Source organism: Hirundo rustica, chromosome 3, assembly GCF_015227805.2.
Source record: "Hirundo rustica isolate bHirRus1 chromosome 3, bHirRus1.pri.v3, whole genome shotgun sequence".
NCBI lineage: Eukaryota > Metazoa > Chordata > Aves > Passeriformes > Hirundinidae > Hirundo > Hirundo rustica.
Genome location: NC_053452.1, coordinates 101,568,399 through 101,590,485, shown reverse-complemented (window position 1 = coordinate 101,590,485; position 22,087 = coordinate 101,568,399). Strand labels below are relative to the sequence as shown.

At 45.5% G+C, this 22,087-nt stretch overlaps 2 protein-coding genes across 2 annotated transcripts in view; one reads left to right on the top strand and one right to left on the bottom strand.

The window, feature by feature from the left end:
* The window catches only part of ADAM17 (ADAM metallopeptidase domain 17), a 34,656-nt gene extending 20,556 nt beyond the window's left edge, over window positions 1–14,100 (top strand). The window contains exons 8-19 of the mRNA XM_040057986.2: window positions 81–194; window positions 741–885; window positions 1,428–1,516; window positions 3,389–3,541; window positions 4,345–4,544; window positions 5,557–5,660; window positions 6,308–6,442; window positions 7,339–7,469; window positions 8,453–8,531; window positions 9,702–9,790; window positions 10,433–10,489; window positions 12,104–14,100. Of these exons, the coding sequence (XP_039913920.1) occupies window positions 81–194; window positions 741–885; window positions 1,428–1,516; window positions 3,389–3,541; window positions 4,345–4,544; window positions 5,557–5,660; window positions 6,308–6,442; window positions 7,339–7,469; window positions 8,453–8,531; window positions 9,702–9,790; window positions 10,433–10,489; window positions 12,104–12,454 (1,647 nt within the window). The 3' untranslated portion in view covers window positions 12,455–14,100. The remainder of the gene's footprint in view (window positions 1–80; window positions 195–740; window positions 886–1,427; window positions 1,517–3,388; window positions 3,542–4,344; window positions 4,545–5,556; window positions 5,661–6,307; window positions 6,443–7,338; window positions 7,470–8,452; window positions 8,532–9,701; window positions 9,791–10,432; window positions 10,490–12,103) is intronic.
* A 1,644-nt stretch (window positions 14,101–15,744) lies between these two features.
* On the bottom strand, window positions 15,745–22,008 carry IAH1 (isoamyl acetate hydrolyzing esterase 1 (putative)). Its single transcript, XM_040057987.2, has 6 exons — window positions 21,887–22,008; window positions 20,726–20,778; window positions 20,126–20,274; window positions 19,131–19,292; window positions 16,749–16,867; window positions 15,745–16,067 (listed from the first exon to the last, which is right to left on the bottom strand). Exons 1-6 carry the CDS (start codon window positions 21,959–21,961, stop codon window positions 15,900–15,902), a joined length of 726 nt encoding a protein of 241 aa, XP_039913921.1. The 5' UTR covers window positions 21,962–22,008; the 3' UTR covers window positions 15,745–15,899.
* Between the last annotated feature and the right edge of the window lie 79 nt (window positions 22,009–22,087).

Below are 22,087 nucleotides of genomic sequence, written 5' to 3'. Positions count from 1 at the left end.
AATTACCTCAAAACCCTTTCTGTAGCTATAAAAATTCACCAAAATTCCTCTTCATTGTTGTTGCCCTTTTTGACTTGTAGATTATCATCCACAATGAGCCAAATCCTGTAAAACCTGGAGAAAAGCATTATAATATGGCAAAAAGTTACCCAGATGATAAGAAAGATGCCTGGGATGTGAAGATGCTGCTAGAGGTGGGTTGTAACCCTTGAAAAATCGTGCCCCTTAACAGAGAATTGCTCATTCATACAGCTGCTCTGTAGTAACGGGTGAAAGTCCTCGGCTCCCTCTGCATGACGCGTAGATGTCACACAAAGTCAAACCAGCTGCTGGGGAGTCAAACCAGCTGCTGTGCCCTACAGCCCGTGGTAAAGGGCTCCCTTGCATAATTACAGAGCAGACATCAATTAGTCTTATTAATGTGGTCTGAGTCAGAAAGGCAGTCCTGATATGTCTGGCCCTAAGACTGGCTGCTTGTGACCTTCATCACGTTATTGTGCTTGGCTTTGTCCTCCCTGTGAAAAGGGAAGATGAATAGACAAGTTATGCAAATGAATGTGTACAGTCTACTTGGGCATTAGTTTAATTTCCTGCAGCTCTGTAGGATGGCTAAACAGCTGCTGCTTTCTGACTTAACTGCATCTAGGAGGTAATTGTCTGGCACGTTAAATAAATGTTATTATCTGTAGACTTCTAACAAGCACTTTAAGCTAACAGAGATTTGACTTTTTTTTTTAAAGCAATTTAGCTTTGATATTGCAGAGAAAGCAGCTCATGTGTGCCTTGCTCATCTCTTCACGTACCAAGATTTTGACATGGGAACTCTTGGACTGGCTTATGTTGGCTCTCCCAGACCTAACAGCCATGGTGGCATTTGTCCTAAAGGCAAGGCTTCTTTCTTTTCTGTCCCAGTTGTGGGTTGGAAGCTAGTTTTTGTTATTCATGTTTAATTCTTTTCTCCAACTCTCATGGAGTATGTTGTGTTATTTGTATAGACTCTAGTAGGTTTTTTTACATAGAAGGGATGGCCATATTTTTGGCTGGAGCTAAAAAAAGTGGGAAGGATCAAAGTCACTGATCAAAGTCACTAAGCTATCTGGTGTGACCAGGCTGTATAGAAAACCCTCTTCTAAGGGCTGCTTTGTGGGGGGGCATCCTGCAGTGTTCTGGAATGGCAGATGCTGTTGTCTTGGAAATTCCTGCTGGTTTTGCCTTTACTGCAATACATGAGCTGCTGAAGCTGTACTTGAAAGATTCTCAGCTCCAAAAACCGGCAAGAGGCAGGGTCTGACTAGTGAGCTTGTGAGAATAATGAAGCTGTAAAGCTGTTCATTTCCCCAGATAAGTTTCCCTCTCTTCCCAAAAGTACCCTGAAACACAAGAAAAATGTTTCTTAATTTTAATTTGTTGATTTCTTATTCTTTTAGCATATTACAGTCAAATTGCAAAGAAGGATATCTATCTGAACAGTGGCTTGACCAGCACCAAGAACTATGGGAAGACCATCCTCACAAAGGTAGAAGAGTATTCTCCTCATACGTGTGTGCTGGTGATGCGTGCCATGGGATTGTGACAAGCTTCTGTGCTCTCTCAGAAAAGAGCTGCTGGCTTTCCACTTGAGTCAGATCTCTGGGGACAAGGATATAGATCATAAAACAAAAATCATCTTTTTTATTGTAGCTGACAAGGGGAGTCAGGACTGAGTGGAACTGGAAATTGAATTCACTGTGAAACAGGAATGAGGAAACAGCTAGTGTCCCATAGGAGCTGCAGTTTCCTAGATATAAACGGGTTTTTGATGTCTAAAGATGAATTTAAATGTCTTTTGGTTTAACTAAAAATTCCCAAGCAAACAACAAAACTCTAACAAAACAAACCCTCAAACAGAATCAGGAGGCAAAATAGGAGGCTTCGTTTGAGCCTTTTAATGAAATTCCTCCACCTGATTTTGTGTGTCCTGAGAAACTAGAGCAGAGAACAGTATTATAAGGCTGTTTAATACTAATACTAAGCCTAAAGTAAGCTGATGCTTTCTGGATTTTTTTTCCATACTTTATGAGATTGTTAATACACAAAGGCCTGAATATGAGCTTTGTCTCACTTGTAAAGACACCAGACCAGTGCCTATGTCTGCCTCTGTTAAATCTTTGAAGCTGGGCATATTTTGCTTTTGCTGGCTTCTACCAGCTTCTCAGCTGTGCTTTTCTGTAGCATGATTATAATAGGAATTTATAATTGATGTGTGGGCTAAAACTTGGCACAGAAACTGTCAAGAAGATAGGGAAAAAAACAGTAAAGCTTTGTGTTAGAGGGATGTTGACAGAGAGCTCTAGCAATAGCTGTTGCCATGCTATTTGCATTTGTTCAATCTCCAGACTGGAGCTCTGCCTCAGATTACAAAGGAAGTTGAGTTTTCTGTCTTCCCAGTGGCAGGCTTAGGGCTTGGGATGATGGTTCACATTGGTTTCACAGGGAAAGTGCTGCATGGTATCCACTTTGGTTTAAAAAAACCAAAACCAAAACAGCCTTCTTAAAACTCTTCTCCAAATGAAACACAGTGAAACACAGGAGGGATGCCCGGGCAGCTCTCCTGTCTCTGGCTCCCACATTAGCCATGCTTAGGCATGAATGGGGGCAGCTCATGGCAGTGCTTGGTCCTTCCCATGCCCACACAGCTGCTGCAGCGACAGTTCCTCTCCAGAACTGCCCAGTCTCCTTGTGGTTATCTTTATTTCTGTGTGAGTTTAATTTGTGCTTGTGTCACCCTGTGAGCTTGACATCATCTGCTGGGGCAGGCGCCGTGGGCGGTGCGCAGAGCCAGTTTGGGATCCTCAGCACAGGCAGGTGTGTCTTGCATAAATGATGCTGGAAATCCATCCCTGCTGGGCCACAACTGCAGGTGTCTTTCCTAGAAATCATGCAGTAGCAGAGTTTATTCAGCATTCCTAGTATCATTGTCCATTTAGAAGAAATAATTCTAATGGCAAGATACATTAAGCAAGAGATTGACTAGTCATAGTAGCTGGTATTTGTTTGGATTGGGATTTGTTTTAACTTTTTATGCCTTCCAGCTACATAGAAGCAAATTTTCATATTTAAGCATATGCATTGCCTTGAAAACAAGTTTGAATTGGTATTCTAGGCCAGCATTTTGCCTTTAATAGTGATCGAATGTTCAAATCTAGTCCTTGAACTTGACTTTGGACAGGACCACAATTTTATTTACCTTCATTTCCCCACTTCTAAAAACAGAAGAATGTTCGTAGGAAATTCCCCACCATCTTGGTGCATCTTAGTACTGCTGGTGGCCCAGAAATAGCTGGGGTCTTCTGTCCTTTACTCGTCAGACTAATTTTTTCCAACATTGTTTTTTTTGTGTTCAAAAAAGGAGGCTGACCTGGTTACAACACACGAACTTGGACATAACTTTGGAGCAGAGCATGATCCTGACAGTCTGCCAGAGTGTGCCCCCACTGAAGACCAGGGTGGGAAATATGTCATGTATCCTATTGCTGTCAGTGGGGATCATGAAAACAACAAGGTATGGCTGTTCAATTTTGCATCAGCACAGAAGTTTCTGCTATGGTCAGTGACCCTTTGTACGGCAAATCTATTCAGTTAATGATTCCTGTAGCTTGAAACCACCAGAATGTAATGGATTAGCCATAAGAAAACATTTGCATGCAGTTGGGTTCTCTGCAAGATGAACTCGTCTTTGGAATCTGGGTTTCACTGGAGTTCATAGCATGTCAAGGTGCATTTTAATTAGTTGTTTGTAATTAGCTGTGGCCATACGCTGCTACAAGCAGCTCCCAGCGAGAGTCAAATCCAGGACCTGTGGTAGCACACGGCGTTGGGGCGGTCCATGGCTGCTCTTGGAGAGGGGCTGCCAGGCACCACAGCTTGGTGGAAGCTTGTCCAGTGTGGAGTTGGCACTGTGCCTGTTCTACAGATGAGAATCCCAGACTAGCAGGGCATGGTTGGCCTGCAGTCTGGTCTGACCGTGGCTGTGCCCAGCTCCTCTTGCTGCAGCCTCACATCCTGTCCTGGGGCCGCTGAAGCCGTGGGAGAGCTGGAGTTGTCTCTGAGCCAGACTGCGTGGGGGAGTCCCTGCAGGGTGTAGCAGTGTCTAGTACTGACCCAGCCATTACTTTCCCATGTTAAAATTTTCCCAAGGTATCAAACTTGGAAAAATTTTAACAGTAAAACTTGAACAGTATAGAGGGAATAACTTCTTTCTGGGATGCCAGGGCTCAGAGGCACAGGGAGGCTCTGGCTGTCTTACATGCCACTTGTTAAGAGAAAGCTACACTTAGTGCTGCTTTTTTCCCTGTGACTCTCTAGATGTTCTCAAGCTGCAGCAAAAAATCCATCCATAGGACCATAGAGATCAAGGCCCAGGAGTGCTTCAAAGAGCGCAACAACAAAGTGTGTGGGAACTCCAGAGTGGATGAAGGGGAGGAATGTGATCCTGGCCTCTTATATCAACTGGCTGATCCCTGCTGCTCTGCAGACTGTAAACTGAAAGATGGTGCCAAGTGCAGGTACGGGGAAATGAGCTGCAGCTTCTCTTTACACGGGAGAGAACGTTGGGCTGGGCTGAAAACTCCTAAAGCCACCTGCAGTGTCACAGGCCTCTTTCCTGGCTTTAAGGCTGAATATGTGAGCTCACAACAGTGAAAGATTTCATGAAAGGCCTCTGTGTGCGTACATTAATTTTTATAGCATTCTGTTTTCCTGAGAGGTGTCGAGCCACAGGCTTGAAAATCATTATTGTGTTGTCATTGTTATTAAGCAAACTTAGGCAATCAAAAAGTATTAAAAAATTCCTGTGCACACTTTCTGTGCAAATACAAGTTTTGTTTGTGTTGGAAGATGGCTTTTTACACTGGTATATACTGGTAATTCCAGACTGCTGCAAAATGTGTTTGAGCAGACAAGAGTGGCTGCACTAAATGATTCTTCTTTCTGTTGTTGCTTTTTGGGGTGTTCACGGCCTTGTTGCAATGCAGTGTCCAGTCCTTTTTTTTTTTTTTTTTTTTTTAGTTCAGCTCTACATAACATGGCATTAGAGAGCTTGTGCAATTCCTGTTGTTTAGCAAGAACATCCATCAGTTTTAATGATGTTTTTGTACTAAGGGCCTTCTTGCATTAGGTGAGAACAACGAAAGTAAAGACAATGCAGAAAACTAAGTTGGAAACCTTCAGGACAAACAGAAGGGGGAGAAATGTTTGGGGAAGGAAAGGGTGAAAGATCTTGTCCTAAGTTACAAGGCAGGTTACAAGAGGATGATCCAAGTGCCTTGGATCCCTCTGTTGTATCTCAATATATTGTACTTTCTGTGTGATTTGACCTTCAGTACATGAAGAGTGAGTGTGTATATAGAAACGTGGCTGTGGGAGGGGGCAGATGGGACAAGGGTTGAATCAATGAGTCAGTCTCCAAGAAGCAGCTTTTTATTTCCTAAACATCTTTTTTCTCTGGCTTTGTCACACTTGTACTTATTTTTCTAAAATTGGTTAATATTTATTTCTTTCATTTTGATCTTTCCCCAGTGACCGGAACAGTCCTTGCTGTAAAGGCTGCCAGTTTGAAAGTGCACAGAAGAAATGCCAGGAAGCCATAAATGCCACTTGTAAAGGAGAGTCTTTTTGCACTGGTAGGATGTGGTTCTGTCCCCTGTATGTCAGCTAGCCAAGTGCTCCAGGCTCAGTGTCCTGTTCAACCCACTTTCAGTCTAGTGCCCTTTAGTCATCCGGTACGTAATTTTAGAGACCAGTTAAGCATCACAATATGCTTCTATAAGGAGTTTCATTGTAGTTCAAGAGCCACTTTGTGATTTATTGCCCAGAAGAACATTAAAAAGTTGATTTTTTTTTAATAATTCTTAAATTTTTGTTTCTTTCCCTTAAAAGAAGAAAAAAGCAAAACAGAGTGTCACTGGGAGGGGACAAGAATTAATTTTGCCATAGAAAGAGTGGAATTACTGCAACTCTGCTTCACTTTCCCACTTGTTTACTTCTTCCTCATAGTCTTTCCTGGAGGCAGGAGTCAAGTCAGAGTGTGTGCTGTGCTGAGGGGGGCTCCAGGGTCTGCACCTACTGCTTGGTTGCCAGTGCCACAATGCCTGAGCTGTTGAAAGCCTCCAGAGCCTCTCAAAGCAGTTGGCAGGTGCCTGCAGTTGAAAGCCAAGAACAAGCTATTGGGCTTTTCCTGGGATCAGTCTGTATTTCCATTATTTTCCTTCTTTCTCCTGCACACTTAGGTGCTCTGCCCCTTGCTCTAACACACTGATTCCATCTGCAGGGAACAGCAGCGAGTGTCCCCCGCCAGGGAATGCTCCGGATGACACGGTGTGCGTGGACATGGGGAAGTGCAAGGACGGAGAGTGCGTCCCTTTCTGCGAGAGGGAGAAGAACCTGCGGTCGTGTGCGTGCAATGGTGGGTGACACAGACCGAACTGAAACGGGACTGAAGCTTGGATTTCATCTCTGCTCCTTGGAGAGTGCTGGCTTTACTGTGGGCTGGCCTGTTGGAGGGCTGAGTTTGTGGTTGCTGGAGAAGTTTAAACTGTTGGGTTTTGTCAGCTGTTCTCCGTTTAAAAATGGAATGTGAATGTCCTCCTGTCTTCCGGTGGTTTGGGTTGAAGACATTAAGATGAGACTAAGGGTCTGACACTCCAGTGAAAGGAGAGGACACTCTCCTACCTTCCAGGTCTACCACAGATGGACAAGAAGGTATTATAAGGAGATTGCAACCAATCTCTGGATCCAGCATCTGGCAGAGGAGTAGTGGCCTCCAGAAAGGGGTTAAAGAAGGATTTCAAAGAGATTAAAGTGCCTTGAGAATATAGAATCCTCAACTTCATTCCCCTGCTAACCTGCCTGCCATATACTTCTGCCAGTGACTTTTCCAGCTCCTTTGGTGTCCATATTATCCCCTAAATGTGGGGGATAGCTGGGAGTAGGATGAAAACTTCACAGGGGCAACACAAGGAACTGCTATGAGCCCCACTGTTGGAGATGGACAGCATAGCTGAAGAGACAGGTGCCTAGAGGACTCAGAGCACAAGAAATATTTAAATTTGTCTTTTTGGATGTGTTTGGAACCTCTTCATTGGCCTGTTGATTTGCGCATTGTTGGGGTTTCAGCTTGGAGAACTTGGTACCTCTTAATGTATTGCACAGGGCATGTAACTGAGTTTTAGGCTTGATTGTCAGAGTTCCTGAAATTGGACGTCTTGGTCCTGCTTTCTCTGTGGTCAGCTAGGACGTGGGGTTGTGCGTTGCAGGTGACTCTTTGTGCTTCCAAGGAATGAGTTTGCTGCTTTGTTTCAGAGACAGATAATTCCTGCAAGGTGTGCTGCCGGGACGAGCAGGACAGGTGCACGCCATACGTGGATGCCAACGAGCAGTTCCTGTTCCTGCGCAAGGGGAAGCCTTGCACCGTGGGCTTCTGTGACACCAATGTGAGTGTGCCCAGCTCTGCTCTTCTGGGGGTCTGAGGCCTCGGGAAGGGGAATGTGCTGGGGAAGAGGAGCCAAAGCTTGAGCAGGGTAAAGGGGTTTAAGTACATCTTCACAGGGTAAACGTTAAAGCGTGTCAGAGGCTGTGGGTGTTGGAGTTCTGCAGAGACCCATGCAAGGGATAGCTGTTACCTTCTGGAGGTGCTCATTACCCCTCTGCTCCTTCCCACAGCTCAGCCAGCTGGCACCCTGCACAAAGGAGGGGGCTGAGCGCTGCCGTAAGCCCGGCTGGGTTTGCAGCGCTTGCTTTTCCAGTTGTTCCTGTTAGCCCAATTAACTTTTATTCCAATAATTCAGGTCAGGGAGCAATCACATGAAAATCCAGCTGGCAGTATCTGAAGGGGCAGTGAGCTGTGGCACGGAGACTGGTGGGTTGCTGGCACTCAGAGGCCTTTTCCATGGTACAGCTGCATGGGCACCTGCAGACCGCAGTGGCTGGAGCCAAACTGGGTGTCAGCAGAGGTAAATTTGGGAGGGCATGCCCCAGTCCTTCTGCTGGCAGAACTGGAAGTTCAAGGTTCTACTGTGTTAAACCAGCACAGCCAAATCTGGAAGTTTGTAACCTTGGGCTCCTGAGAGCTGAAGCCTTCTTTGTGCATAATGAAACTGAGGCTTCCAGTGTTTAAATCTCTCCAGAAACACCAGTTTTATGTCCCCTAGCGTGGGCCAGAGGTGGAGTGGATTTTCCACGTTTCAAACAATACAACTTGATCTGATTCAGACCGCAATCGCATTGAAAGTGGCTTGATAAAAATTAAGGCAGTAAAAATAGACTGCTGCTATTGGGCATGAGTGTAATTCTGTATTCAGAATGTAAGTGAAGTCATGCTGTCTGTTCTCTTTTCATTACTATCATTGTACCTCGCTCTCCAAGAAGGCAGTACTTAATACTTGAGTAGCATAAGATTATTTTGTTACTTTTGCAGGGCAAATGTGAGAAGCAAGTACAGGATGTGATCGAACGATTTTGGGATTTCATAGACCAACTCAGCATCAATACTTTTGGTAAGATACATAACCATATCCTTTGGGGATTTTTGGGTTCATGACATGAACCTCTAAAGTCTTGGGGAGAGTTAGCTGGATTTATTCACCCATGTGCAAGGGCAGCTGGTAGCTGTGCTTGTGATATATTGAAGTATATTTTTGCCTGAAGTTTGACACTACTGCTCTCACCTTTTAAAACTGAAAGGATGGGGGATGGTTTTGTGTTTTTATACTCCATTTTTTTCTAGGCATCTTCCAAGCTAGTGAAAGGGACGATAGCTTCTTGTCTGATTACCAAGAACTAGGTCAGCTAGAGAAAAGGAAATAACAGTCAGTCTCTTTAGAGGTCAGCTAGATTCACCAGGGTATAAAGGGGGCCTCTCAGTGGGATTTAAATGTCAACAGACCAGGAGGGGAACACTTCCTTTCTCTGTCATTTAAGAAAACCAGAGATCACACACCTCAAGCTGTGCCTGTGCTGAGTCACTCCCTGTGACTGAGTGGGCCTCCTTGGTCTTGATCCCAACTGTGCAACCCAAGCAGGTGTCACCTCACCCCAGGTGTCACCCCCAGTGTCTCGCTCTGTGTTACTGGCACCTGACAAAACCTGTGCTTAAGCTGGTGCTGTGTCACGAGCCCTGTCTGTGTGTGCTCATGGCACCCCTGTGCCTGCACAGTGCAATTATCTGAGCTGCAGCTTTCAATCTCAAGTTTCAGGGACAAAAAAAATGTTTCTTAGGTAACTGAAAAAGCTATTTAGCCTGCTTGGATAAAGGCAGTTTTTGAATCTTTGGCATTCAAATATTTTATTTGTGGAGGCAGGTAGAGATCACATGACTGTTACATCAGAATTTGGTAGTGGACTCACAGTGTGTCTTGTACAAGTGAGAGGGGCAGTTTGGCTGGCTCAGTACAGGCTGTTCCAAAACAACCCATATTCAATATTACAACCTCACAGCATTTCTCTTCAGAGAACAACAGAGAAAAACCTCTTGTTAACATACTGGCAACAATTTTTTAAAATTGTGTAATTTTATCTTTGCTTACCGTATAGTAGGCAGCCTGTGCTTCTCTGAGCAATTCTGAGGCTTCACTTGCCTGAGCAGTGGCCTGCAGAAGCGTGGGATAGATGTGTGTGCATGAAACAGTGTTTGGTGGGTAACTGACACTTTTGAACTGGTTTCACAGGGAAGTTCCTAGCAGATAATATTGTGGGCTCTGTGCTTGTCTTCTCCTTACTGTTTTGGATTCCTCTCAGCATCCTTGTGCACTGTGTGGTGAGTAAGCTGTCATAGAGTTGACTGCTCTGTTGGATTTTGCTGTGAGAACACCCTTCATATGTGAAATGGCAGATGGCTGCAGCAGAAAATGATGGGAAGCTTTTAGCAAACCCTGGGGGGAAATCCAGCATATGTAAGGTTTACTGCTCCTCCAGTAGGCAAAACTCTTGCTGAACTTTGCCAGGCCCTGGCAGACCCAGTGCTCCTATGACTATTCCCTGGAGCCTTTCCCATTCTTTCCCAGGCAGATTTTCTTTCTCTGCCTTCTGAATTCTACCCAAGTATAGTTTTGGTATTTTATCATTAAAAACAAAGTCTTCTAAAGCCCTGTGAAGAAATGACACCCTCATTTTGAGAGCAGACCCAGAGTGAAAGTGATCTCAGTTGCTCTTGGGTGGGTGGGTAAAGAGTCAGCGACCTCATGGCCAGTGGGAGTGTGGACAGGTGGTGTGCTGCCAACAGCAGTGTGGGCTTGGAGCAAAGGGGTGCTGTGCCCACAAGCACTCCTGGGATGAATGGGAAGGCATGGGAAGTAGGGGAAGGGAAAAGAGCCCCACTAAGTGTTGTGTCCCTGCAGGAAAAAGGAGACTTTGCCATAGGGAAATTAACTTTCTTACTTTGTTGTGTGTTTTTCAATAGGACAAGAAACTGGACAAGCAGTATGAGGAGAACACAAAGTCCCTGTTTTGCCCCAGTGTAAGTTTCTTTCTGAACTGGCAGAATGCTGTCCCATGTGTATTGGAAAACCTGAACCTCAGTTGTCTGCAGAGTATTTACCAAAAGCATAGTAAGAGAGAGCCTCAGAGCCCCATGCTTCAGAGGGATGAATCCATGTGAGGAGAAGCTGGTTTCTGAACAAGCCTTCTGTTCACTCTTACAAAACACTGCAGCACGGCAGGGTCTGATTCTTGCTTCCTGTAAGAGCTGAGCCTTGTTGGCAGAGCCCCTCTGGTGCAGCAGAGAGGGGCAGGAAGCCGCTGGGGCAGGAGCCACTCTGCTCTGCAGAGCACAGCTGCACCCGTGTCCAGCATCCGCTCGGCACAGCACAATCAGCAGCACCAGCCACAGGCTGCTTGTTCCCAGCCAAGGGGAGTCACTGAAGCACAAGGCTCAAAAATCTGCAAAATGCAGTGTCTTTGCTGCAGCATGGCTGTCTGCAGCACTTGGCTTCTAGCAGCCAGATGTGCTGCAGCCTTCCAGTTGCTCAAGGGGCCCATCAGTGGCACTTCTCACTTTGCAGATACTGAGCTGGGAGAGGTGAAGAGCAAAAAAGTGCCAAGATAAATTTTAATTACAGTCCAGCACAGGGCACCTTGTGACATAGTTTTGGGGATCCTTTTCTGTGCTTTGACAATCCAGTTCCTATTAAGAACTGAAATATTCAGTTAAAGAAATGTTCTGTAAGGAGAGAGGGGAAAAAGCCTTGCAGAGCTCTTGTACAACCACTGGAGGAAGCATACTGAAGTCAGAGACTGCTAAGGCAGAGTGCCTCTGTCATCTACTGTGACAGACCTGAGGGTGATTTTAGTCTGAGTGCCCCACAGCTGTGCCATGAGGAAAGTTATCTTAGTGCTTCTTACCTGCATTCAATTGAGAAAATCCCAGAGGCAGGAGAGAGAGCACAGGTATAGCCAACGGTTTCCTTGCACCAGCAACTGTTTAACAGATTTTGTGTCTTTTGAATCTGCTGAGGATGGAGCAGGTGGTAGCAGGTAAACATCTCATCCTTCCCAGTATCAGCATTTGCTGAGGTCCTTGGGGATTTTTTTATGCCTAGAGATCTCTGGATATTTTCCAAACCATTCTGAAATAGAAGTAGACATCAATGAAGTCGAACTTAATCTGGGTTGCCGAATTTGGTTGGATGACACTGGTGCCTGCAGTCTTTGACCCCGTGTTCAGTGCAGCTTCTTGTACATGATACCATGAACTCCCGAGGTTGGAGGACTGGAATAAGCTCTACCTTGAGCTCTGTGTCTAGTGGTTTGACCCTGCATTTCCTAGGCTTTGCCAAAGCAGTCTGGGCCCCAGGAAGGAAGGGCCCAGTCACCAGCTCTTCCCAGTGAGGCTGTCAGCTGTGGTGCCTCGTACAGAGGAGGAAGCAGCAGAGGCAGAAGGGCCTTTCTGTCTTAGGGAGTGGCACGGAGGACGTGGTAGCCTTTAAGCTGTTCTAACCGGAGTGCAGCTGCTCCTTAGAAGGTGCCTCCTCCCTTTTTTTGCAGATTTCTGCAAAAACCAAACCCCAAAAACCAAACCCTGGACTAGATGCTGGTTGCTTTTGCCAGTGACGTGGCCACTCGTGTCTTGCAGAACGTGGAGATGCTCAGCAGCCTGGACTCCGCCTCTGTTCGCATCATCAAGCCGTTCCCCGCGGCGCAGGCCGCGAGCCGGCACCAGCCGCTGCAGCCCCTGACGCCCGCGCCCGCCGCGCCCGCGCCACCCAAGCAGGAGCACCAAAGGATGGACACCATCCAGGAGGACCCGAGCACCGACTCGCACGTCGACGAGGACGCCTTTGAGAAGGACCCTTTCCCAAACAGCAGCTCGGCCGCCAAATCTTTCGAGGACTTGACAGACCATCCTGTCATTAGGAGCGAGAAAGCTTCGTCCTTCAAACTACAGCGCCAGAACCGGGTGGACAGCAAAGAAACAGAGTGCTAGTGTCCTGCCTTCGAAATGTATGACTCGTGTCTGCAAAATAAGGATCTGAAACCATTTCATTTCTATAAATATAAATGTATGTATATATATTTTTGTGAGGGAGTGGGAGAGTAAGGAAGTGACCTACTGCAGATGCTGGTCATGTGTATGACCTTCCTTAAACTACATTTATTAGAGCATTATATCTTTTACAAAGGAAAATCCAAACTAGAACTGGCTTGTTTTTGAAGCTTTTTGGATTCGTTTTTCTATTTCCTTGACCTTTAACATTTCCTTCAACCTGTGGTGCAAAACCAAATATCCTGATGGATATTGGATTGTGTATATCAACCTTTTTTTATAACTTAATATTTTGTAGTCTGACAGCACTGATAGACAAAATTAAGGGGCTTTTAAAACCAAAATGAACACTGCAGTATGTTCCATAATAGAGTAGGTAATTTAGCAATTCAAGGTACACATAACCAAAAGCCTAAGCAAATGCCTTGAGAACAGAGAGTAATGAGGCAGATAAAAGTACAGTCTCGCAGCATTCAGTGAAATGCATAATCAGAATAAAGAAACTTAAGATGCCCAGCTTCTGTATAAATAAAAGGATCACAGAGGCTGTTAAACTGCATATGGTGCGTGAGAAATGCTCCTCTAGCGTGAAACTCTTCTGCCTCAGTGGTGAGGCTGTCTTGTCTTGGTGGCTTTTGTTGGGAGCTTCCCACTCCACTAAGCTTTGCGTGTCACAGGTCTGGCTGGAGAAAGAACTGTAAAGGAAGAAATCATTTATGCGGATGACTTTTTAAACTGCTGTTTACAGCAGTTTTGGTGCAGAACTGTTTCTCCAAATGTTATTTTAAAATAGGCAACACTATTTGAGGTCAGTTTGCTGGACTCTGAGGCCTTTGGAAGCTCCTACTGCATGAATGAGGGGGGAAAAAAATCACTCCACTTCAGGGGAGGCATTTGTTTAAAAACAATTGTGAATTTAGTAAAGAAATAAACCTTTGTTAAAACTTGTAGGGTAAGTGTAAGAAGGAGATTTTGTGAATACAGATTCACACAGGTAGTAAAACATGACGTTAAAATCTGGTAATTGGATGGTGTCCTCTGTACACCTGGAGATCTGTCAGGTGAACTGGGACTGGCACATGAGCATGGTTTTAGCTTAGTAGCAGATGGACTGACACAGTGGAGTCACGGAGCAACTGTCCTGGTAGTACAGCAGCATCTTCATTCTGCAGCTGTTTTCTCCCACAATAATCTATTGATAAAACTGACAGAATGTGGCCAAGGGCAGAACCATTTAACTGTTACAAGCCTGGACTCAGCCACAGGAAGTGGGGCTGCTGCGAGCCCCTTTTTAAATGTGAAGGAAAGGAACCGAACCTGTGCTGCAAAGTTGTGTGAGTATTCCCTCTCCTCCACAGCCAAGGATACTTGTTACACTAGTACTTGAATGTGTGCCTTATGGTATTCCTGTCTGACTAGCTGTTAGGTTTTATATGCTGGTTTTCAACTTTGTTTGGGGTTGTTTGTTTTTTGTTCAGATTTTCTTTTTTTGATTCAGTGCAAAGTACATGTGTGAGGAGTTAATTTAATTCCCAACAAAATAAAAGCTTTTTATATTAAAAAAAAAAAAAATCAGTTAAAGAAGAGCTGTTTCTATGCACTCCTTTTCTAAAAGATCTCCATGCTTTGGCTGTCAAACCTTGGGTTAAAAGTCTGGTATGGAGCCAGGCAGGAGCCAGGATTTCTGCAGCTCAGACCCTGCAGAGGCCAGACCTGGACTATCAGTGGTGCAGACCTGCACCATTGAGGGCTGTCGGCTTCCTGCCCGGGCTGGAGCTGGTCTTGCCATGTGTCCTGCAGGTTATCATCAGTTCAGATGGTGACATTAATGCATAAGGGCTGGGGGTGTGCTCCAATGCCTGTTCAGGTACCAAATCTGTGAGTACATGTTCTCAGCACAAAGGTCTTTACATACCAGGTGAAAACCACGCAGTGACAGGTGCTTGGGAGCCTGAAAATGGAGACTGGGAGCAGGCCTTGGAAATCACCGAATCCATCCCCCAGCCTGAGCTGTATCCCAGAAACTGAAAGCAGTACTTGCATGGTTTGTTTGTAACACCCTAAGGCAGGAGGATCCACAGCTTCCCCCCTTTTGCTGTTCAGACAGTCCTTACTGTAAGCATTTATTACATTATTATAGTTCAGTTTAATACTCATAAATATTTATAAGTCAAACTCACTTCTGCTCTGGCTCCAGGCACATGAAAAATAACTACTTATGCAACAGTTTATAACACTGTTACACAGTAGATGACAGGTCTTGACCAGCTTAATTATTTAATGAAACAAAGGCAGTCTAATGGCACTAACAGTGCAGGACAGCATGAGAGCCTCTCATTACTCTCTAACCCCCTACATAATAAGCACACCTGTTCCATGTCAGCATAACTGTTAATACAGCCCAGAATTACAGAGGGGTTATAGCTGCATTGATACACTGATTTTTATGCACGGTTTTTTGTATCCTTATTTTTGCTGCCATCTAGCTTGCTAGACAATCATTTCCCAAATAATTTTTTCAATACTTCTTGTATTTCATCTAGGTTGCAGGCAATGCTTTTTTGTTTGGTTTTTGTTTGTAATGGCAGTTTTGTAGTTTGTGTTCTCTTGGCCAAAACCTGCACTGTCTGCAGTACTTACATGTGTTGTACAATTATTTTAACAACTCACTTGAAAAGTCTTCTTAACTTGATGGCAAATGACATACAGTGCAGCTTTGTCAGCAGAGATGCAGACCTTTGCTAGTAGTTTTTCCAAGCTTGTATATCACCACTTTTATACTGCCCAAAAACATGCAGTGGTCTGAAACCTGTGCCTATACAGGAGAGCTGGGTATAAAGAAGCTGCTGCTGGTGCCAGAGTGAGTTAAATTTTAAAAGCTCTGCTCTAAACTACTCTCTATCACTACCAAAGCCAAAGTAAAACTTAGGGAACTGCTGTTCCTGCAGTATTACATCTAAATAAATTAATTTGACACTAATGGCTCTTGACAAACTCCACACTACTGCCTCTTACAAGCTCCTCTGTGTTTAAAGCAAGTAGATGGTATTAATCATCGGGCAGGTCCCAAAGCTCAGCAAAGCCAAGAACTGCTCAGGGCAGCCTCTATCCCTTGGCCACAGAGCAGCCGAGACTCATTTTCCTTTGAGTTCTCCAAGGAAAGAGCTACTCATCCCCACAGCTATCCTGGCAACAGCAGCATGAAGAAAAATCACCCCAGGACACACCCCAAGTGGCCTCACCTTTATTCTCCCACATACCAAGAGAAGGGGACAGAAGGGGAATTGCTGAGGACTCCCCAGTGCCAGGTTCCCTGAGGACACAGTTTGCAGCACGTTGCTGGCTCTGTCTGTTGTGGCTGCCCCAGCTCCTCCCTGCAAGGGTGTCACAGAAGACTGGCCTCGGGGTTCATGTGGTCCACGTCACGCCAATAAGGAAGCAGGGAAGGAAGAGCAGACAGTTTGTTTTCCAGGCGTGACCAAAGCTGAGCTGCTAGAAAGCTGTTGCCTTTTGCTGATAAATGAAGACCATCTGACAAATAGGAAGAGAAATCCTACAAGGGAGGTTAAAACCATGTATTAGTGTATTTGCTATCTGCAACAAGACAGTCTTTAGTAATTCTTCAAAACCAGCTGGTAAACTGGTTTTATTTTTCACCATTTATGTTAAAATATTAAGAGAATGTTCTGATGGCCAAAATCACCGCTATTCATCAGTAAAAGGTCATGGGATTAAGTGAAGCGATCAAAAGTCAACAGCCTACTGCATCAGGGAGAGCAGGGGAGAGAGAAGGTTCAGGGTCCAAACCAGATTATCTGCTCACAGGAAAAGTCTGCAGTCTCCCATGGATGAGTTTGAGTATTTGATCAGAAGCATCAGTAACACCCTTGTGCAGCCAGATCTGACCTTCAAATTAGCCCGACACTGCAAAGTGGGTTGGGACAAGAAACCTCCAGAGGCCTCTTCCAACGTAAACTATTCCCTGACTCAAGTCCAATTTAGATAAAACGGACTCGGGGGATATCTGCTAGCCAAGTACCATGGCCAGGTTGTATAAAGCTTTATTTCTCATTGCCAGCTATGAAGCACTCTGGATTATTTTTTCCTTCCCTGAAGTGTAATTTGGATGTCTTTTGTATCATTTCAGTGATACTGCAGCCCCGCTGGTTCCTCTATGCTAAATGATGCATTTCACAACTCGTGACAGTTTCAAGTATTTCTGATGTCATCGTACCTGATTCTTCTGCATCAGGGTCCAGAGGTCGAGCACATCCGTGCCGCATTCCCTGGCGACCTGGACGCAGGCCTGGGCGTACTGCCCGGTGGTGGCATTGCAGCGGTTCAGCTTGTCACCTACCAAGCAGAAACAAAGAAAACATCCAGCACCTGCCGCTGATGGAGCGCGATTTCAGCCTCCTGTGGCACACACCGTGTGTATCAGGTGTTAAACCAGCAGACACAACCAACCACAAACTAAACCCAAAGCACAGCAATGTAAGTGGCTGGAAGCTACAGCTTGCGTGGTCTTTGTCAGGGCACCCTTTGCTTCTGAGTCACTTGAAGATGTCTCTTAAAGAAATGCATCAGGTTGAGAGAGAAGCAACAAGCAGACTTTGGGCAAGCTTCTAGTGAAAGCAGTGCTTAGATTTAAAACTCCTCATACACCTGCTAAGTCAGGTAACACAGAGTTAAGTAAATGGAAATTTATTTACAAGTTGCCTTCTGCTTTTTGTCCAATTCCACTTGCAACTGCTCCTTGCAGCAGCCCTTTTGCTGCTTTTCACACCTGGATGAATGCTCCTGTGAACATCACCATCCTCCTGCTTCCCATCTCTCCTTTGCTCTGTATCTATCTGACAAAACTAGAAACAGGCAGAGAATTTCTCCCCAGTACTGGAGGGCAGATGGCCTGATATTGCTGCTTATTGTGCCCACAGTACTTCTTTTGTGGTACACAGTCTGAGATCACCCTTTTGTTCCATCCATAGACAGTACTCTCTTTTAGACAGATGCTGGCAGATTCAATGCTGTAAATTCCAAGTTTCCTCCATCCTTACCCCATAAAAAGGAGAGTTTTAAGAGGAAAGTGGATTATTATTACAACAAGTGCTCCTTGGCAGCTGGGAGCCAGATAAGCAGTATTTGAAGTGTGCTCACATGACATCACATCAAAGTCTAATGCAAAATCATACAATAATGTTGTCTAATTTAATGCAGTTTAAACTTCAGGTCATCTTCAAAGTTTTACTACTTTGATTGAAAACATGACTCAGGATATGCAACACCACCTAAATCATAGAAAACTGCGCCACAAAGGTACCAGCTCTGTATTTACCTGACCTAACTCAAAAGTTTTTTATAAACGTGCAGGAACTGGACAAGGTTTCCCAACAGAGAACTGAACATGCTCTCAGGAGTGTGTCCTAGGTTACAATGTAAAATGTGCCCAAAGTATGCATTCTATCACCATCTACATGAAATGTTGAAACTAAGTTGTGCACCACTGTTTCCCGTGCCCCCTCCCTCCAGACTATCTTCTGTTAATGGCCCATCAATGCCGTCCTGCATGACTCATAGGTAACTCTCCCCAGGAGCTATCTCTGTTTAATAGGCAATCAAGGACCCATTACAAAACTGATAAAATGATATCAGCCCATTGTGAAATGCTCCGCCCAGGGGGAGGAGCCAAGCATTCCCACCTGGATATAATCTGGGCCTTGGGACAGCACAGGCAGCCTTACCCACTGGATTCCCAGAGGACAAGAGCTACCAGACCTTTCTGCAAGAACACTGCTTCAACAAGACCACTTCATCTGGACTGCCACCACCACGGTTTCAGGTTGTATTCTGACTCTGTCAGTGATCTTTTGTACCATTGCATGTGTTTTATTTTATTTTACTTTTTTTTTTCCTCTCCTATTAAATTGTTTTTTCTGACTTGGAGTCCCTCGCTGGTTTTGCCTTCAAGCCAGCACAGAGTGTCAGTGCTGGAGTCAGTAGGATCATGGCAATTTCCACCAGCTCAGTAACACAAAGTAAGTGGTGCTACTGTCTTTCTAATTTTAGAGTTAGCTTAAACAACATAATGGGAAATAATTTAATTACATTTTTCTTCTTTTTCAGGCGCTTTTATTAGCATCTTTAGAATGTTATATTCTCTAGTATTGTTTTTTCTAACTTTAAAATAAACCTAGTTGGGATATTTCTGCTTATCCAAATAGATGTGAAATCTGCTGTACCTAGTAAAAAAATTTTCTAAGGCCCACAGTGCCAACACTTCTTCCATTATTTTTATTATTCTGGAAGCTGCTGGGACACGATGGAATCTGCCTAAGACATGTTGACAGACCCCATGTTCTTAGAGGGCAGCCACTTCTGTCAGTTCTGTGCATTAACAGATCAATCAACAATTTGGAAGGGATGTTTGTAATTACTTGGTAGTTGCTCCATGAGCTTATTCAGAAATTGTTTAGTAAACCAGCAGCCCTTTTCCAACAAGTCAGAGAACATGACTGCAATATGGCACACACACAAAGGAAAACACCTGACAACCTGGGATCTGTCACACTCCACTGGTAAAACGCACAAGTTCCACCCATCCTCATCATTCCTTTACCTTTGGCAAGACATGCCTTTTCCCAAGCTGATTCCTGAAGAGGTGGTGGTGTTATCAAAATAATCCTGTCTGCAGTAATGTCTACTGACTTCAGGTACTGCACCATGCTCTTCAGGTTGGCGGCGTACTCCTCCAAAGGAACATGTTGCTTAGGGTTCAGCTCTGTAAGGGGTGGAGCACAGGCATCAGTGGGGCCGAGCTCCCTGCACGTTTCTTACACAGCGTAACGGGACTTCTGCACAGTATGGCCATGAACACTCATTTCCAGTGTGCAGTTCCTCTCAGCCATGGATTTGGGCGGTGGGCTAGAAAAATTCTGTCCCTCAATATCCAAAGCAGACAAATCAAGAGCTTAAAGACAGTATTTGCAACAGGCAAGTAAGGGACGGGGAAAAAAACCCCAACAGCTGGGTTTTTTTAAGATGTTTTTTTTACAACTTCGTGTCTTAGTATCAGAACATATAATCACCTCAAACCTTGCCTGAATCAAAACCTGAGATTTCCAATATTTTTGGATGCAGAGAAAATTTTGGAAAGTCCCGTGGACGTGCAGTCAGTCCCACTGATGTTATCATTTTGATTACACCCTGCATCCTGCTCTGCACATCTGAAAGAGAGTCCAAATGCTACCTTCCCTCCTTTCCTCAGCCCATCTGCTGAGAACTCATCAGTCTCCTTTAAAGGCAGAAAAAACAGCTGGATGCCCAACTCCAATTTTAGGCAACTTGAGCCTACAATTAAGCCTTGAGCACCCTGAAATTTATTTCTCTAGTATTAAAACTTGGCGCTAGAGAGAGAAATGGAAGGCACTGAATGGTTTAAAAACAAATGACATGACTGACAACAAACTTCTGTATAAAAGAAAACAGAGTAATCAGTTCCTGGAGAAGCAGCAGCAAAAGCCTGTGAAATGTTCTGCCTATTCTACTAAACTGTAAAACCATTTTAAGAGAACACGTCACAGGACAAAAAAGACAGAAAGCAAGCTACCCTACCTTTCAAAGCACTGTCATTAGCTCCAAAGAAAATGGTAACTGCAGCAATACTGTCAGCACTAGTACTTTCAGTGATCAGTCTTGGAAGAATCAATTTAGCCCATCTGGTGTTGTACCCCGAGAGCCCGCGGTTCACGACATCACATTTTCTGAAGCAGAGACACATATCAAAAAGAACATCTCTCCTCTGTCCACCAAAACAAAACTTGGGAAGCTCTGAACCATTCTGTCAGGCCATCTGCCTCTATCCCTCTCAGGAAAAACAAGGTGTCACATGAGTTTTCAATGCAATCATGCTTTGAAAGCACACATACAGGCTGCACATGTATTGTTTACCTGTAACTTTCACCACAGAACCAGAACAACAATCCTGACAATCACTAAGAAATTTTTAATTTCCACTTAAGCTTTGATTAGAAACACCCAAGAAGTATTTCCACCAGCTCTGGGCATGCTGCCCAGAAGGCAGTTCCACTTCACTAAATAAATAAGTGTCAATAAATAAACATGTATTAAATATTAACTGCTCTTGGTTTTAATTTAGAAAAGCTGCCTGAGTTTCTGCAAGCTAGAAATTACTTGTGAAATTTAAGCTCTTACCTGACCAGTCTCTCAGCAAGGTACGCCCCCCAGCCATTTTCCTGGAAGGAGTACTGAAAACAAGGAAAATAGTTAGATCCTCACTGGAAGAACTTGTTTCCCAGAGCTCAGCCCCACCACTGGCACCTTCCCACCTCAAAAGCTGTTGTGCATGGCCTTTGGCACTGCTGCTGCAGTGCTTTCTCCCTCCTGCCCTGTCCCTCTGAGGTCAAACAGTGCTGGTTTTACCGAGGCACACCACTGGCATGTGAGGCAACACAGGGCTGGTACTTCTGGAGGGACAGACCCTGCCGCCCCTTCAAAATCCAAACTGACTGCTGTCAGACTGTAGTTCTATTTTGGACAGTGAGGGTTTGCTATGTCTGTTTGTAGTATTTTTCTACTTTATTTCTAAGATCCTCTCATTCTGGTGAGCACCTCTTAAAAATCCTCTCTTCATGCTGCCTCAGAGTGCGATTTGATACCTACCTCTTCCAGAAGCGGAAAAATGAATTCCTTCTCCTTATTCCCACCGCTGCATCATCCTCTCTGCTACAATTCTGCACAGTGAGTCAGTTTAGACACCCATCTCCCATTAAAGATAAACTTGATCTCTGGTTAGCTACTTTTTCATCAGAGCAGCTCCATGACCCACCACAGAACGGATGCAACAGAAGGCAGCTAAAAACCCTAAAAACCTGGTGCTGCCTCAGAGATGTTCCCCAGGCCGCGGCCCAGTCGCGTCAATGGAGAACCTGTGTCCGGGCAGGGCAAGCTGGTCCCAGGGAGCGGGGATGCACCAGGAGCCGTGAGGGCAGAGTGCCAAGTCCCTGCACACGGCACGGGCAGCACGCTGGACCCCCGGATGGAAAACGCCCCGGACACCGGAGCATCCCAAGCTACACCTTCGCCTTCGCGCCTCTAACACAGCGACCCCAAGAATTTCTGTGAAACGGCTCCAAATCCCACAGATGCCCACCAGGCGCGAAGCCTCCGGGCGGCTCCGGCGGGGCGGGACCGGGGCCGCACCGCGCTCCCGGCTACGGCCGCGGGCCCGTCCCTCTCCTTCGGCACCGCAGCTCAGGCCAACGCCGGGATGCTGCTGAGCCACCGGCCCGGCGAGGAGCAGGGCTGGCAGGGAGCTCCTCGCGGGAATTGCGGGGGCAGGCGGGCGGGCACTACCTCAGTGATGGAGTCTCCGAAGAGGAGGACGCGCGGCCAGCGCAGGAGCCGCCCGCCAGCTCCCGCCAGCGCCATGGCCGCGGCCGGACATCCGCCGGGAGCGGCGGCGGCGGCCTGGCCGCTTCCTCCGCAGCGGGAAACGGGGCGGACCGGCGGAAGGCTCCGGTTACACACCGGGTTCGGGGGCCAGCCCCACTCAAT